Here is a 17040-nt window from a genome sequence, read left to right on the forward strand (position 1 = left end):
ACTAACAGCCCTGGAAATCTGTCTCAAACAATCAACATTCATGTAACATTAACATTATCTGTAAATGTCAACAGTGCAGCTGCTGTATGTGTATCAACAATAAAACTTTTCCATAAAACAGTGCAACATTTCAGAAAGACAACAGAGTAATTCCTCACATTTTTAGGACAGCAGATTATTTTTTAGATACGTTTTTAGATACCTTTCGGGCTAGATTTCAGACCATCCAGGTCAAGGAATATTTTTTGAAACAACTCAAAAGTATTTTTCAGTTCCTTTGTGTAGCTGAGGTTGAGTGGGTATCAGGTATCAGCCCCATTAGTAGGGCACAGGCCTAGTCTAGGTACAGTACATGCAGGTCTTGCAGGACTTCTGTTCCCTCAATAACGATCCTTATGGTGGCTGGGTCACAATTTGTTGCACCTCTAGTTTCAATAAAAATTCCTACTTTATTCACAATTCGTCATTCTTCAATATCCACATCATCCTCAGTAGGTCAGGACATCAGTGTTTTAAGTCATATTTAAAGATTCCTCCACATCGCTGTAACAAACTCATTGCAAGTTATCACAAATGCTAGATTGCATTTCTTGCTGCTAAGGAAGGTACCAACCAGTTTAGATTATGTTTAGGGGCAAGCACTTTTTCACACAGGGCCATGTAGATTTGGATTTTGTTTTCTCTTAATAATAAAAACCTTCATTTAAAAACTGCATGTTGTGTTCACTTGTGTTATCTCTGACTAATATTTACATTTTTTGATGATCTGAAGCATTAAAGTATGCAAAAAATAATAATAAAAAACAGGAAAGGGGCCAACACTTTTTCACACCACTTTACAATGAATATTCATTTTTGCTGCCCTTCCATTTGAGGATACCAAGGACATTATTTTGGGGGAGTTCTGGTCCAGTTTTGCCATAAATGTTGTCTCCAGGTTAGCACTGGTTATCCTTAAAAAAAATAAGGCACAAATAAAACAGTCAAAATTTGTTAATGTAGAAAATTTACCAAATACCATTCTATAAAATGAAAAAAAATTAAAAAAAACGTTTGCATCAAAAACATCAGGCCATCTGTTTTGTAACTGACTGGTGGTGCTGGTGAAGTGAAAACGTCCTGCTTGAGAATCGAGAATGTCTTTGCCAATTCTGCAAAGTGATTGAGTGATCTGACAGTGAAAACTTATGAAATAAACTGTTTTAAACAAATTTTACTGATTGCAAACGTATAGAAATGTTGACAGACTTCTTAAAATGAGTTATCAACTCGATAATACAGATAAATGTAACAAACTTAATTTTTTATGCTGAAAATGTTCTTTATTTGAAGCTTTACTGACAGCGAGTGGTCGACCTGAAGAGGACTAATGCAGCTATGACCCCTGTTTCCATCCATGGGGTCTCTGTAGACATGGTGGATGATTACAAATATATTGAAGTTCACATTAATCATAAACTGGACTGAACTAAGAACTCTGAAGCCATCTACACGAAGGGCCAGAGCTGTCTCTACTTTCTGAGGAGGCCGAGGTCCTTCAAAGTCTGCAAGACGATGCTAAAGATGTTCTATGAGTGTTTGGTATCCAGTGCTATCTATTTTTTTGCCATTGCATGCAGGGACAGCAGACTGAAGGCAGCTGATGCCATCAGACTGAACAAAACGTATCCGTAAGGCCGGTGATGTGGGAGTGGAGCTGGACTCTCTGACTGTAGTGACAGAAAGAAGGATGTTGTGTAAGCTACTAGCCATCTCAGACAATATCTTCCATGATGTCCTGGATGGATACAGGAGTATGTTCAGTCACAGATAACACATCTCACTGTGCAACAAGACACTTTTACTGTTATATTTATTTAAAGCCTAGCTTTACAATATATGTATATATTGTATATATTTTTGTGTATATAAGTTTCTAGTTAAAATGTTCTTATTTTGGTGGCTTGGAGCTGTGATAACAGACCCAATTTCCCAATGGGATTTATTCTTAATTATTCTTAATTCTGATTCTGTACAGGACACACAATACAATGAAATTCTTACTCTGTAACCTTTCCCGCAAAAAAACAAACAGAAATTTAAAGAACATAGAGATTATAAATAATTGTGCAAGATAAAGTGTAGATGTGCAATTTAAACATGGAAGACTTGCATGTGTAAGGCTATTAGTAGGCGTAGTAGTTGTCCATGATGATTTTGTCAATGTGTGTGTAGGTAGAGGGGGGTAAAATTTGGCACCTCTCAATGTGAGAGGGCAAACTGTGGCTATAGTGGTGGGTAGAAAAGCATTGTATAACGGTCGTTCACAAGTCTGATGGCCGTTGTAGAAAAACTGCTTTCAGCTTTGTTGCTTCTACATTCCTGTAGCGCCTGTCTGATGGCCGGATTGTGTGTGGCTATTGTCCTTAATGTCCTACCCTGGCCTGCTAGAGGCTCTCCAGCATTGGTAAGGCCTTCCAACAGTTTCTGTAAGCTTTTTGCTATTTAAATTTCAGATCATTTGGTTATACGAGTTAGTTAATCAAATTTGTTAAATACATTTTAAAAAGCAGTATTTCTTATTAATTATTAAAAAGAGTTGTTATTGTACTTTGTGGTATATAATGGGAACTTAATAAAGCACTGTCCCAATTATGGAATTATGCTGCCCCATGCCTACTTTATGTGCATGTTTATAATAGGGGATGAATAACAGAATCAACAGTTAATCGTGTTTACATTTGTGTTTATCTTGGACACTTTGAAAAGGGCGTTATTGAACACAGCCAAATTTCCTTCGAGATATCAATTTGAAAAGAAAGTTTGGTCCATGGTGTATCTGTACTTTATGTAGTCCTGTGCACGTGCTATATTTTAATGTCACACAACGGTCCTAAAGAAACAACATTGTGTTTTAATATATTCAAGCTGTATAGAGGAATGACACTATAATGCATTTGAATTAATTTGACTTTTGTGCATGGACTGGATTTAACACCAGACATCAAACAAACTTAACATTTGGCATGCATATTTAGTTTGTTCATTTTATGTCAACTCTTAACTGCCTATTAAAGAGTTCACTAGGTTAAAAATTCTCTAGGTAGTTGCCAATAGCATGAGTCATGTACCATGACCTCTTGACTTAATTTTGTTTGAAGCTATACATCATTATGTGATAATACAATAAAGCAACTAAAGTTTCTTGTCTTGACTTGATGTCCTGCCCCACCAAAATCTGTGGTCACAGGCTGTCCCTGTCTTCATGGACTCCCATTATACACTGTCTCATACACACAGCCAGGAGTAAAACACCTTTCTCAGCTATTAAAAGGTTTCCATTAAAAAAAAAAAAAGCAGTTAACAATAAACAGAATAAAGAGAACAAAATCAGCTCATATATATTTAAGCTGATTAACTTAAAAGATCCGACACAAAGAGTCGACACAAAGAGTCGACACAGAGTAGATGTAAGCGAAAGAGAAAGAAAACCGACACACGTGTCTTTGAAAAACGATATACGAATTTTCTCTGTCGTGTGTTATCTCAATGTCAAAAATAAAATACATATCAAATCCTAATAAGCGTCCCAAAAAAATTATAAGTGTTTGTTTTTGTCGTAAACGTGAATATATCTACTCAAAATATTTCGTTGAAAAAAATGAATCGTTGTTTCGAATGGTTTGCTTTTTTACTTTGTTAATTCGAGAAAGAATTTTAATAAACATTAAAAAAATAACGTGTTTTCTTTTCTCTGGTACTGTCGTGTTTGTACGTGTTTATACGGGTACTTAATATTCAAATCGTTTGTGATATAGCCCCGCCCCTTGCCATATAAATAGGACCCGGTCTCTCCTCAGCGCCATATTGAGAGCTGAGCACCAGAGGAGGTTGGTTTGTACGTAAGTTACAGCAGCGCATGGTTGTTTTTGGGCCTATAGTGCGTGTATATATATGTCTTTTAATTGGACCCAGGAGTCTTTAGCACGATCGGGTCTTGTTATATACTACGACTTTCCACGTTTATCTAATTTAAACATTTTGCGAATTGGTAGTTTTTTTTGTTTTCTGCTTTCTGCTTCACGTGGGACAAAATGGCGCTCGTTAGCTTGTAGCTTAGCCGTGAAGATATTGCGTTCGTTGGCGCCTTCGTTATTTAGCGTTCGAGCTTCCGAGTGATTGCTATTTTAATAGAAAAAAAACTTTAAAGAACTGATTTTCTGATTTTTGTTACTTAACTGTCGTTGTTTAAACCAGCTAGCGGGCGGTTTTTCTGAGTGGGGGGATGGGTTTTTTTGTTTCTACCGCTATTCCGACATGAATGCGCTCTTTGCCTCATTTGCATAAACGTATCTGGCGCGTTTTTGCCGGAAAAGCGGTGGTGTTTAAAAATGTGGGCTCTTTGCGCGGCCTATTGTTCGACCTGCTTTAAGCCTCTATGGCACATTTTACTGATTTATTGTTAAAATATCGATCGGCTTTAACAAATAAATACCTTTTTTATTATTAACTGCGTATTTTTTTTCCCCACAGAAACGACAAAATGTCTGACGAAGGAAAGCTTTTTATTGGCGGTCTGAGCTTCGACACCACGGAGCAGTCCCTCGAGGACGCCTTCTCCAAATATGGCGTCATCACCAACGGTTACTGTCGCTTTATTTACTCGATGTGGAAGCTGAGTATTTGTAGTAAACGCTTTATTTTTCACGGGTATTATAATAATTGCATGTGATTATTTCTTCTGCAGTTCACGTTGCCAGAAACAGAGAAACAAACCGGTCGAGGGGCTTTGGCTTTGTCACATTTGAGAACCCTGAAGATGCAAAAGATGCCATGGAGGGAATGAATGGAAAAGTATGTAACACAGATTACCTTGTTCTTGTTTTATATGCACATTTATTTTATTTAAAAAAAAATCTCATTAAAAGGTTGAAACTGAACACCCTGATTTTTCTGGATGCATGGGTTTGTGTTGTGTGGTCAAATGTTGAATACTAATTTATTTTATTTATTTAATCCGTAGTCTGTGGACGGCAGGGCGATCAGAGTTGACGAAGCTGGAAAGGGTGGCAGTGGCCGCTCTGGAGGTGGTGGATACAGAGGTGGCAGTGGAGGAGGAAGAGGGGGCGGATACTTCCGTGGAGGTAGAGGAAGAGGTGGGTCTAGGGGAGACCGTGTGATAGGCATCTTAGTTGTTTTGATTTAAAAGTTGAATAGTTTTAAGTATTTATCCCCAGTATTTCTCATTTGATATGTTGTGGTGCGTGTGATGTTTTTGTAATTTTGTTTTCCTTTTTCCTCCCAGGTGGTGGCAGCTATGGCGGTGGCGATCGTAGCTATAGCGGTGGCGATCGTAGCTACGGTAGCACTGATCGTGGTTATGGTGGTGATCGGGGATATAGTGGTGGCTACAAGAGTGGGGGTGGCGGCGGCGGTGGAGGATATAATAGAGACAGGTAAGAAAGGTAGTTCTTGCGCACACACTACATTAAAGAGGCACTGACCATTGTTCTACTTTTAACATACTGTGATGTATTGTAATTATTAGTGTCTGAATCATGTTTCCTTTTCCTCTTAACTTTCAGGAGTTCCAGCTATGGAGACCGTGGCAACTCCTACAGAGACAACTATGATGGATATAGTGGTATGTATTAACACTTCTTCTTTTTTTCTTCCCCCAGATCGTTTAGATTACTTAGATGTGCACCAGTTTCCCTAATCAGATTTGTAGTAAAGTAGCTTTTTTACCACTAACTATTCATTTATTTAAAACTAGTTTCTATAGTTCATTTTTTAATATATAAATGTGGAAAAGACCTGTTGCCCCAAATACATTTTTTTAGTTAGCTCACTTCTAGCTGTAACTGTTGCACAGGTCCAGTGACTCCAATTTACTGAGGCACAAATGGGTATCTTTCCTGCATTGCCTTGTCCACACCCCAACTTGGAGGAGCAGGGCTTGCTTCAAAACGAGGCTCTGTGCTCATTCATTTGTGCTCTTGATCCCTAAATCGGACACAGCCAATAAACATGTGACTTCCCCGAGGCCTATCGGTTGGGTAGCCACACGTTTTGTGGTGCTTTGCCTTGTCTTGTTCAGATTGCTTTCTAAGAGGGGTGTTTATCAAACTAAATGTGTTCAGATGCTTCAGTGTCCTCTCACGTGTGCCTGCTTCTTCCTCAGCTGCACACGATTAAGGCCCAAGACCCAACTCTTCACTGGCTGTGTATTCTAAAGACGTGCTCCTCAAGGATCTATCCATTCATGTAGTAGCTTTCTTTGTTTAAAAAAAAAAAAAAAACAGCTGAAATGTGGGACAGGGAGTTCTTCATGTTGGCTGTGAAATGTTTCTCTGCTACCACAATGGTTATTTGGGTTTTTTTTGCATAATTTTCTTTTTCTTTTTTATACTTCTGAATAATGAGCCTCATGTAAAATCTTATTCCTCTTGGTCTGTTCTGGCAGGCTGCCACAGTATTGCTATCCACTAGCAAATTTTCCATTTTAATGGAGGTCCTTTATTTTATATTTTGGGTTGCCCTGTTTTAGTGAACAACTACCTCTTTAAAAGGACCTTTTAAAGCAGCTGTGGAAGTTTCAAAGCTAAAAGTTGTAGTAATACAATAAAATTATCAATTTGAGCGACCTCTCCATTTGAAACACCATTAATTTGATAAAGTAGAGAAAAAAAAACACCTTTGTCCATGTCAAGTATCCGGAGTCAATTCCTTGCAGACTGGTGAACACTGCTTGAGTGAGCTGGCCAGCACTGGTGCTGTTCTTGAAGTGCAGCTTGCAGTTTGCCACGTTCACCCTCACTCTTCCAGAGGTATCTCTGCCCTGCTTGACTTTTGCATTTTTTTAAACATGTGATGTAAAGATGGACCGACCCTCCTAAACTGTATAGTAGTATATATGGAAGATGTTAAGAACTGTTACTACTATTACTACCCCAAATCTAAGGGGATTATGTGCTCTGTTCTTTGTATTGGCATTGGATCTATTATTTGTGTCCTTGGCTTCATGGAGCCTATTAAATGAAACTGTTTGAAAAACTAATTTTGTTTGTGCTTTAAAAAAAAACAGAAGGGGATTATTTATATGGGACAGAAAGCAAAAGTAGGTTTATTCATTTCAGAATATTTAAACTGTATGCAATTGAATGAAGAGAATTTGGGGTAGACTTGGCAGTGGTTTTTGGGATTTTGGAAAATTTTTCATAACTCTTAAGGCTTGATGGTTGTTAAAACCGACATGTCCTTACCAAGATTGTAAAACGGGTGGTTTTGGGTGGGTTTTTATCTAGCTAGTTCAATCATGAATTATATCAAGCATATACTAAATATTTTAAAGGTGTCCTTTGCCTGGTAGTTAGCCACTGATAGAAAGTTGTACCAGTTAACAATTTTGCTTTTGGCTCTGGTATAAAAGCGAAATGCTTTACTGAATCCACAAGCTCTACTTCTGTAAAGAGGGGATCAAAAATCCTCACTCGTGCCTATGGAGAACGAAGTTTTGCATCTACCGAAGTGAATCCCTCCTGTCAGTGGAACAGGAGAATGCTGCTACTCTCTTGGGCTAGTTGATGTATGGAGAAACAGTAGGCCTGTGTACATGAGGTAACCTTTCTTTGCTCATCTGTTCACAACCTTCAGAAACTTAAGTTCACATTGTGCTATGAGATGTAGTATTGGTTTTTTTTTTTTTTTTTAAAGAAGTTTCATCCTCACTATGCAACAGTCACTCATGCTCCTTTAAGGTTTCTGCATGGTGTCCTGATCACCAGTGTCACTTGTCCCTGAAAACTTATTTTGGCTTCAAATTCATGTGAGGGGTGTCAAATGCTGAGTTCAATGCTCCTCAAGTCCACTTTACACTTGTCTCATTAATGTTTCCTGGACAATTTGTGAAATTTTGCATTATCTGGGTCACCTGAGAGCCAATACGGTTGCCCTGTAGCACAATTTTTCTTTTGGTGACCTGTACAATCAAATCAAACACCTGTCAGACATTTGGAAATCTAGAAACATTGTAATCCAACCGTGTTAGATTTTATTTTACATTGTTGATTTTGTTCTTGTTTAGCGAATGCCTTTTTTTTTGTTTTGTTTTTTCAGTAGGATGAAGATGCCTTTTGGGCCATGACTTTCATTCATCGAGACTTCTGTGTAACGGGGATCAACTTTTAAGACTGAAGGTTGAGGTGAGTGTCTTTTTGAAATTTTCTAAACTTTGGCTATCTTTTTAATTCAAAGTTGATTTGTTAACTTTTTTCCCCCTGCCCTTTTAACAGGTATGACCCAATGGTCACTACAAAGATGTAGAGAAACACGATGCCACAATGGTGCCGGTTGTTGATCTTTGAGTCAGCTGTAATGGGAGTTGGAGATCTTTTGGTACCTGATGGTTTGATGGAAGACAAATTGGGATTAATTGGCACATGAAGGAGAATTCCTAGTTTGTAGACAGAACATTGGTTTCTGTCCAGTTGTTTTTTAAATGCACTGTAAATAGGATGCACATTTTGTGCCCGAAGTCTCACCATTTATACCAATAAAGTACATTCTCCAAAAATGGCTCTTAATTTTTTTTATTAGAATAATGGTCATACATTTATTTGGAAGTTTCCTGAAAGTCCTATTTAGACTTGACTTATTGTAGTTCAGTTATACAGGCTGTACTGGGAAACTTGGGGAGGTTGAGTTCATATTTCTTCTGAATATCGTAGGGCAATAAGCGTCCAGCTAGTAAATGTGTCCCAGAGAAACTGAGTGCACATCTCTTTGGTGCTATCAGTGATATCAGGAGGTTGGGATTAATCCCATCCACGCTGGCTTCGTCAGGGTCCCATCCTGTAATTACAGCATTTGTTACCCAGTCAGAACTTAATCATGGTGAAATTCTTGTGTAAAAATGTAGGGGTCATACAATAGATGCTGTATAAAGACACTTTAACATTGTTAAATGTATTCACAACCTGTTCCTTTCATGGTGATTTATAAGTTATATATTGCATTGCAGCTGTTGCATCACAATTGTTCGTATAATGAGTATCTGAGAGAAGTATGGCTTCAATCGTGGTTTATTTATAACCCCAATGAAACAGGCAGTAACTCATGACTGAGTTCCTAATCTTTGATATCTTTGTGGTTTGTTCAAAGCAATCAGGAATAGAATTAGTATATTAATAGAATCAGAACTATTAATAGTTCTGGAGCTGACTAAGTATTCTATTAAATATTGAAGTATATTTAAGTCAATATCATTTCAGACCTGAAGGGATGTCAAGGCTGGCGATGGGGATTTTGATGCCTCGTAGAGTAAGCATGATGCTGCTGAAGGGTTCTTTTGCGGCCCCCAGTTCTGTCTCTGGACCCAGAAGTGCATCCACCACCAGGTTATATGCGTCGTTTATAAGCTGAACCTGTAAATAAGGATTGTGGGAAAACACAGATTAATGAGAATGTAAACAGAGGTTACTGGAAGTGTTAGCAAAACATTCAGCACAAAAAATATCTACTGAAAAACTGAAACTGTTGCAGATTGCAGAGAGAATGACATCTTAATCATATGCAATCATATGCAAATCAGATCCAGTCCAGAATCATATCTACCTCATGGCTCCAGTTCACACCTCCTTTCATTACCTAATGTATAATAGAATAGCCCTTGCACAATAGTAAAAGGGGGAAATGTCTCAAATGTTGTTAGATTTAGTCATATCATTTGAATGAAATGCTACAGTGCACTTTTCCCATGTCACTGAACAATGGGAAATGTGCATTCTCTGTTTTCTATTCTACAGTCAGCTTGCTGCTCGCACTACAGTCAAATATAACACAACAGAAGCCTTTGGCATTGGATCAATGTAGAACGAGTAAATCCAGTTTGCTTGGTTTGGGTATTTTTTTGTAGTGGAAATACAAGATCCTAAGTGTTTAAGTGACTTTCTCACCTCAGTCGGCAGGTAGGACAAGAAGGGAATGTCCATTTTCTCACACTGTACAGTAAAGTCCAGGTGAGGACTTTGTGAGGACCGTTTTGGATAGAAGACAGTAGGCATGTATTCCTGAAGTGAAGGTAAAATTGAACACATTATTAAACCCCAGCCAGTATAGTTTATATATTTATGAGTAGATATGAAGCTGTTATGTTGATGATTTGGGTCCTGCTACTGGAAGTGTACCAACTATAATGGTGTAAGACAAATACAGTCCTGATGTCATTGATTTTTTTTACTAAACTCTCTGTAGCTACTTCACTACTTAAAACAGACACACATGTTTGGTAGCAATTACTTGCTACCAAACTACTAGCTGTAGTCCTTGCTGCTTTACACACACACACACACACGTCAGCCCCTCGTCTTACCTGTCTTTTGACGGAAATATACCAGATGTTTAAGCGGTTTGTGCACCGCCATGACACCACATGATAAAACTGACTTGTATAATACTTACGAATAATCTCAGATAGCGTGCACATGCCAAACCGACGCAGCCGTTCTGATCTGGCCCACACACCACCAGTACCGTGGGCTGCCTCTTACCCAGAGTGCTCAGGGGGTACGTCTGTAAATGAAAACAGACACTTATTTACTGATATACTGTATTATACAGTTCATGTACAGTATATAGGATCCATCTTTACTTTACATGTTCGGTAGTTCTCTGTTAGAAAGCAGTGACAGAAAGCAAGAAGAATAACTTCAGTATTTTATATATAAGCGTAGGATTGAATCCACATTTAAAAGATAAAACTTTGATTGAACAAGACGTTAATGACTGAATAAGGATTATTGGATGGATGGATGGATGGATGGATTGTAGTTAAAACTCAGACCTTTGTGATGGCAACTGCACAGGCATGACCTAAAATCTCTGTCAGCTGATGCAGACCAAAGTGATAGTCCCTCAGCAACTCCGTCCCCATAGCAACAGCCTCCTCTTTACTGTAAAGAAATCATCAGTATAAATATATATTCTATAAATATATATTTCTGCCAAAAAAATGTCAGAAAGCCAATTACAAGCCAATAACAGTTATAGAAGAACTCTGACGTCTTGTTTTGACTGGATTTTCTTTGCACTCGACATCACACTGAATCATCAGTTGGTTATGTATGAATATTTATCCCATCAGTTTGAGAAGCCCAAGCATGAACTGACAACAGACTCTAGCTCTGACCTTATAAAATCTATGGGTCTATTTGAGCTCAGCTCCTCAGTTCCTGAGCCCTGACTGGGTATTGATCAGGAAGCAGACGGCTCCGCACGAAGGGGAGCATCTACCCTAAAGTGTAAACTTCAGGAACAGATGTCAGCACTTCGGTACCTCACAAAGACAACAGGTTTCATTAATATTTATTGCACTATGGGAAATCAACCCAGCTTTATATTTCTGCGTTTGGTTGCATAGCGAGTCAAGAGATCTTTATGATCTTTAGGCTGGGAAGATACTTTAAATTGAAAACATTTAACATAATTAACACGACGGGATTGTTGAATACAACATTTTTTACCACGCCCTAAGGGATTGTCTAAATTTCTAAGCTGCACATTTCAATACACATCCAGTGTCACCGGTACACCGTTCACTGTACATGGTCACTAAAGCTCCTCAGCTTGCAGTGTTTCCCAAGGCGCCGTAACATTAAGTGGCACCGGATAAAGCTGAGAAACCCCTACTGAAGAACTGCAGGTGCTCAGCCTGGTGCTCCTCCTGAGCAGCTGGGGCCTGGTTGTGTAAAGTCATGTTACAGCAGGTAGTGATCTCACTTATATAAAATCAACAGAAGTTTTAATTAGGACATTAAAATCTGCTGAATGGCTCATCATAATCGATGGTGATCATTTGTATCACTATCTATTCAGAACAAAACAGAAGATTTATAGCACTGTGGACATGGTGTAACTGTAGAACCCAACAGGTTGAACATTAATATTACATGATAAAAGGACTGATCAAGGAGAACATTCTCACGCTGTCTCCTCTTTCTCTTTGTATTTAAAATCCCAGATTATTAATTATAGAGTAACCTAAAGTGTGAGAAAGGAAACTTGTGACACATTTATTATTTCATTTCCACTATTTCTCAGATAACAAGCAGCTATAAATAAATGGCATTATTATCTGAAGCAAACATCTCACATCATGATCTGTATTTTCCCTGAACCCACTGAAGACCTCTAACAAAAATCATTCATAAATCATCTGTTTTCATGGTTCAAATGCAACGAACTGTTCGTATGAAAATAGACTCGATACTTCAGTATTCAGTTTTATGAGTTAAAGTTAAAGGTCTTTGTAATCACAGTAAGGTGATAGATGCAGTTTACCTGAGATAGTGTAGCATCTGTGTGGACTCACAGTCCTGATCTGCACCGCTGTGGTTCATCTCCTTCAGTGGTTTTGTTTCCAGAACACAAATGTACAAGTGTGTTTTCTGCAGCCTTCAGTCTCGCTTTAACCTCAGCACTAAAGATCATTAAGCGATACGAGGAGAGGAAATCAAGAAGGCTGTTGATTGGCTGCGTGCACAAAGGGGCGGAATCTAGTGTAGTGTTTGAGAAGTGGATTATTTCTGATAAGCTCAATTAATCAATAATACACTGACAATAGAGAAGTAATATAACCGTCTGTCCCACTGATCATTTTATACACAGGCAATAAATCCAGTAAAGCATATAATATCTAAACCCTTTCTCCCTTCATATAATCCTAAAGAAAAGAATATTTCTGCATTAGTGCGTCAATCCTTTTCGATAAGATTCTGAAAATATTCTCTCACCCTTTTACCTAAACACATGTCACTCCTATGAAATATTAAGGGTAAAACACACTCAACAGGAAGTCCTGAAGATCACAGGAAGTAGGTTCCCTTTCTTTTTTTTTTCTTTTTCAGTGATTTTGAAAATATATTTCTAGTAGTTTAATGTATCTAGTTATTAGAAAGTCCAGCTAAAAACCGGTAAAAAAAAAAGAAGTCTATAAGGTCATCATGGCTACGGTGTACATTTGGTTTTATTCCCTGTTATTCACGCTAGATACGTTTTTCTCCACAAAAGAGACTACAGAGTCCACCATTGCAGGTTAAATAGTTCTATATATAAACTGTAGTTATAGATGTTGCAGTTGTGTCCATTTGTCATCATGTAACAATGCAAACCTGACAATAATAAACAGATTAATACATCACCAGTACAAAGACTTTCACACTCACTCATTTGTGAAGCAAAGAAAACAATATTTAATATTTGAAACATTTACAGTCTGGACACAAGTACATTGCTCCTCTCTCGGTCTCTCACACACAGAGCAGGCGGACGATCTTCTATCATCTGATCCTCCAGGCAGAGCTGCAGCTTACACATACCACACAAAGCCAAACCTCTTGTGCAGAAGCTCCTCCTGAGGTCGAAGGTTAAAGAGCTCATCTGTGATGGGAGGGACCCAGCGGTCTGTGTGGAAAACATTCTCACCCACCTTCACACACACACGCACATGCTATAAAAACACTAGAACTTTCCTTTCGATGTATCCAGCCAAAATTAATTTGTTTTAAAGCAAAACATGACAACAGGCTTCAGAGCAAAATCGATCTAAAATACCTTCCAGCCCGGCACATCCTTCATGATGATGGCTTCCTCTTCCAGGTTCTCCCTGAGCATCCGTAACGTCCTACAGAGAGCAGAGCGAGGAAATGATGACTTTGGAGTATAACATATACTGCACTTTACAGCCTATAACATCATTTAACGATGCAAGAGCTTTTTATTTCAAGACCAATGAGGAGTTTTAGGAATAAGTTTTCCTCTGGATATCGTAATAGATTTTTCTCCACCAGCTTGTGTTATGCTACAATATACAATGCTACAAAAATGTGAAAACAACAAAACTGCTAACACAAACTTTTGGTCTGCATCTGAGAGTCTGGTTGCTGTAAGAACCTGAAAAAGTGGAGAAATAATAAAAGTCGAATGTCTCACCTTCTGTCATGTTCAGCCTGAAGGAGAGGCAGGAGAGCGATCCGAGCCTCCAGGTCCTCGATGTGCAAACGTCTGACACACAAACACACACACACAGTTTCATTCACATAGTTGGAAACTGATTTACTATACAGCAAACAGCAGACTTTCACCAGACTTGAGTATTTTGTCTGTACCCTGAGTGACTGTCTCTGTTCTGCATCACAGCATTAACTCATTGAAGTTAAAGTTCTTTGGAAGTCGTGGTGTCGTGACACGGATTGAGCTCAAAAAGCATTTTCCAGAAGCCTCTACGTTATGATGGAACTGCACTGTTAGGTCAATATTTGTCAAGACTGCGGATCTCCAGCTGACCAGACACAAGCCTGTAGACTTCCAGGTCTGATCCAGAGCTTGCGTCGTCTGAACGGTTCTGACTGGGTTCTTCTCACTGTTTATAAACACGTAGGTGGAGTAGTACTGTAAAATGGCCCCTTTGTGTAAATGTGTGTGCGCCAAAGTGCTTTGTGAAGGACTGACCTCCAGTCAGGGATTTTCCCAAAGACACATTTCATAGCTAGGACCAAATGGTTAGTTAAATATAAATGAATTTTGTTTAACCAAATCGGTGGTCAGCTTCACATCCAGCTCCATCCATGTTTAGTGCTTATGGTACCTGGGTGAAAGCTGTAAACAAAGTGGCAGCCGACGATGGACAAGATAGGATCGACGGATTTGTTACTGCACCGCAGTCCGTATCAAAAGTGTCAGAATTGTCAGATAAACAAACCTCTGATATCTGTATGGATTCAGTAAAAGTGATATCAGGGCATGTATAAGTACCACACACTCATCCTACCTTCTCTCTCTGTTCCATTTGAAAAGCCTCCAGTAGCCAAAAAGCATGACACCGATCCCGATGCCGAACATACTGTAACCTGTGAAATCAAAATAATAACCGTTTAACAGTAAATGCATCATGTATCAGCACCATTATGGATTAGAATGGGAACATCCCACAAAGACAGGGCTTTTATTTAGGAAAATAAATGAAACCCTTCAGCTTTGAGCACAGATTTAGATAGAAAAGCAAACTTAAGTTGCACAACGACTACAAATATTTATGTAGGGCCTTTAAATAAGCAGTAATTTCCCAGTTTTTTGTGTAAACAACCTACTGACAGAGAAGCACAAAGCTAGCTGTGTTAGCTACTTGGCTAGCTGTGTTAGCTACTTGGCTAGCTGTGCTAATCCCGAACACTTTATTTAATTCATCAGGAACAGCTAAACATTTGGTTGTACAGTCACCGAAACTCAGTGTACTAACCAGAAAGCCCCCTTTTCGGTAGGTTTCTCTTGTAATCAATAGGACCATAACCTCCTGGAGGAGGCATGTCCTGCTTCACCTTGGACGCCGCCATCTTCCTCCCACTAACACCGACACCGTCAATTGTATTTCCACCCGTATTCCGATTCACCACGTTTCCTGTGCGGGGATTGGCTAAGAACTACGTTCGGACTATCCAATCAGACATCTGCTTTGGACTTCTTACGCTAGCCAATCAGGATTCGTAGATGTGTCGTTTGCTCTTTGTCGCCCTCTCCTGTCGAATACAGGTATTATAACAATATTCTATTTTCAAGTCAAGAAGCTTTTTTGTTATTTCGATCTAATATAGCTATAGCTACATAGAACAACACAGAGCTAAGGACTTAAAGTAAGATTTACTAAAAAAAAGTATTTTAAAAAAACCCCACAATTTTTAATGGTTTTAACTAAAGTAAAATACCAACTTTTTTATTTGATGACTGAAAATACGACAGCCGTTACAGTCGTATAAGTGCATCGTTAGTCTTTCTGCTATGTTCTTAGAAAGGGGGGGGGGGGCAACCGTCCTAAATAATTATTTTGTATAAAAAGTAAAAAAAAAAAAAGAGAGAGAGAGAGAGAGAGAGAGCAGATATCACACATATTAGATAAAAGGTGGACCAAACACTAACCCAGAATAATAGGTCAATGTCACTCTACAAGGACAGCATGGGTCTAATAAATGTACACTGTATAATAGAGAGATAACGGATTCTTTCTTCTTGATACGAAGATACTTGGCTTTTTCTGGAAATGCTCCACCATCACCAGAACAGTGCTGTACAGCTCTGCCGTATTCCACTAAAATCCACCCACAATTAATAAACAGTCCTCAGACTTTTAGTCATAAAAGCACAAGAATACAACAACACGTAAGGGTTAAAATAGGTTAAAATACTTTTATTATTATTACTTCTCAAACTGGGAAACAAAAGTAAACCTAACAAATCGTAACATGTGTTTGTACAGTGCTGCAGAACAGGAGCACGCGAGCGTTGCTATTAAACTCCTGAAACAGCGGCGTGACATCAAGCAGAGACGCCGAGGACGCCTCAGTGTCCGGTCGGCTGAACGGTACAGCGTCCACACCGAGGAGGACACGTGTCTGAGGAGAAACGGAACCGAACAAACGGCAAAGACGACGAAAACGATAAAGAAATTGTGAAGGAATTGTGATCTAAAACACAAAAGAGAAACGGGGCGAACTGACTTCAATGCAGTCACAAAGAAGAAGGAGTAGCAGTAGTAATAATATCTGACAGAAAAGTCGTCTAAAATCCATTTATTTTTCATTTATTTTACCAATAAATACCTTCCAGCTTTACAAACTGTTAACAATTGACTTTTTTTTGTTTTTAATGAGGGGGAGTCACGACATCTTATAAAGGTGTTTCACGTGAAATGCTGTTCCTTAACCTACTGGAAACCAAATGCGCTGAAGATGAAGCTGGAGAAAGCAAAAGGAAACAATGACACATAAAACCATAAAGACGAGGACGCAAATCAAGTGGACTGGAATTAAACACCAACACACACAAACAATTCTCCAATCCATCATGCACATGTTTTACTAAAGGACTGTTCAGTTATTATAATGATTTTTTTTTTTTTGTCTTTTGATTTTGTGAACCGTAAAACATGAATAAAAGGTTATGGGAGTAACAACTGAGACATAAACCACCTCATGTGTTTAAGCGAAGAACAAAGGGGCTGCATGTTGGATC

General features: G+C 38.6%; 4 protein-coding genes across 22 annotated transcripts in view; 1 reads left to right on the plus strand and 3 right to left on the minus strand.

Annotated features, from left to right (window-relative positions):
- The first annotated feature begins 3751 nt into the window (after positions 1-3751).
- On the plus strand, positions 3752-8554 carry cirbpa (cold inducible RNA binding protein a). 13 transcript variants are annotated; one of them, XR_003441163.2, is made up of 8 exons: positions 3754-3881; positions 4513-4622; positions 4727-4833; positions 5003-5135; positions 5285-5435; positions 5565-5623; positions 8098-8183; positions 8274-8554. XR_003441163.2 is itself a non-coding variant. In XM_027150654.2 (7 exons), exons 2-7 carry the CDS (start codon positions 4523-4525, stop codon positions 5875-5877), a joined length of 561 nt encoding a protein of 186 aa, XP_027006455.1. In that variant the 5' UTR covers positions 3752-3881; positions 4513-4522; the 3' UTR covers positions 5878-6214. The 13 variants fall into 13 exon arrangements, 7 of the variants coding, with proteins under 7 accessions (XP_027006455.1, XP_027006451.1, XP_047662370.1 ...); XR_003441166.2 differs by having other exon boundaries at positions 5003-5123; positions 5285-5444; XR_003441165.2 differs by having other exon boundaries at positions 3756-3881; positions 5285-5444.
- Positions 8031-13185, minus strand: LOC113645197 (yjeF N-terminal domain-containing 3-like). Of its 3 annotated transcripts, none has more exons than XM_047806411.1 (6): positions 12319-13185; positions 10823-10931; positions 10441-10551; positions 9936-10049; positions 9254-9404; positions 8031-8832 (listed from the first exon to the last, which is right to left on the minus strand). In XM_047806411.1, the coding sequence occupies exons 1-6, from the start codon at positions 12375-12377 to the stop codon at positions 8633-8635; spliced, it is 744 nt and encodes a 247-aa protein (XP_047662367.1). In that variant the 5' UTR covers positions 12378-13185; the 3' UTR covers positions 8031-8632. The 3 variants fall into 3 exon arrangements, with proteins under 3 accessions (XP_047662367.1, XP_047662368.1, XP_047662369.1); XM_047806412.1 differs by having other exon boundaries at positions 10823-11420; positions 11475-13185; XM_047806413.1 differs by having other exon boundaries at positions 11168-13185.
- Positions 13186-13209: 24 nt separating this feature from the next.
- Positions 13210-15433, minus strand: ndufa13 (NADH:ubiquinone oxidoreductase subunit A13). The gene is made up of 5 exons (XM_027150661.2): positions 15275-15433; positions 14807-14885; positions 13969-14040; positions 13591-13660; positions 13210-13465 (listed from the first exon to the last, which is right to left on the minus strand). Exons 1-5 carry the CDS (start codon positions 15366-15368, stop codon positions 13346-13348), a joined length of 435 nt encoding a protein of 144 aa, XP_027006462.1. The 5' UTR covers positions 15369-15433; the 3' UTR covers positions 13210-13345.
- A 762-nt stretch (positions 15434-16195) lies between these two features.
- The window catches only part of LOC113645196 (transcriptional repressor p66-alpha-like), a 27052-nt gene continuing 26207 nt past the window's right edge, over positions 16196-17040 (minus strand). For all 5 annotated transcript variants that reach the window (XM_027150648.2, XM_027150647.2, XM_027150643.2 and 2 more), the window contains one exon: positions 16196-17040. This exon is cut by the window's right edge and continues 1099 nt beyond it. The gene's annotated coding sequence lies outside the window, so the exon portion shown is untranslated.

This window comes from Tachysurus fulvidraco, chromosome 22 (assembly GCF_022655615.1).
Source record: "Tachysurus fulvidraco isolate hzauxx_2018 chromosome 22, HZAU_PFXX_2.0, whole genome shotgun sequence".
Taxonomy (NCBI): domain Eukaryota; kingdom Metazoa; phylum Chordata; class Actinopteri; order Siluriformes; family Bagridae; genus Tachysurus; species Tachysurus fulvidraco.

What these genes read in the sequence shown, in the direction of transcription:
- cirbpa (XM_027150650.2), top strand. Translation starts at nt 4,523, where the DNA reads ATGTCTGACGAAGGAAAGCTTTTTATTGGCGGTCTGAGCTTCGACACC. An exon ending in ATATGGCGTCATCACCAACG is followed by an intron (nt 4,623 to 4,726) that starts GTTACTGTCGCT and finishes TTTCTTCTGCAG; the next exon opens with TTCACGTTGCCAGAAACAGA. An exon ending in GGAGGATATAATAGAGACAG is followed by an intron (nt 5,436 to 5,564) that starts GTAAGAAAGGTA and finishes CTTAACTTTCAG; the next exon opens with GAGTTCCAGCTATGGAGACC.
- LOC113645197 (XM_047806411.1), bottom strand. Translation starts at nt 12,377, where the DNA reads ATGAACCACAGCGGTGCAGATCAGGACTGTGAGTCCACACAGATGCTA. An exon ending in GTGCAGTTGCCATCACAAAG is followed by an intron (nt 10,552 to 10,822) that starts GTCTGAGTTTTA and finishes TTTCATTTACAG; the next exon opens with ACGTACCCCCTGAGCACTCT. An exon ending in CAGCCTTGACATCCCTTCAG is followed by an intron (nt 8,833 to 9,253) that starts GTCTGAAATGAT and finishes CTGTAATTACAG; the next exon opens with GATGGGACCCTGACGAAGCC.
- ndufa13 (XM_027150661.2), bottom strand. Translation starts at nt 15,368, where the DNA reads ATGGCGGCGTCCAAGGTGAAGCAGGACATGCCTCCTCCAGGAGGTTAT. An exon ending in AAATGGAACAGAGAGAGAAG is followed by an intron (nt 14,041 to 14,806) that starts GTAGGATGAGTG and finishes TTTGTGTGTCAG; the next exon opens with ACGTTTGCACATCGAGGACC. An exon ending in CAGGCTGAACATGACAGAAG is followed by an intron (nt 13,661 to 13,968) that starts GTGAGACATTCG and finishes TGCTCTCTGTAG; the next exon opens with GACGTTACGGATGCTCAGGG.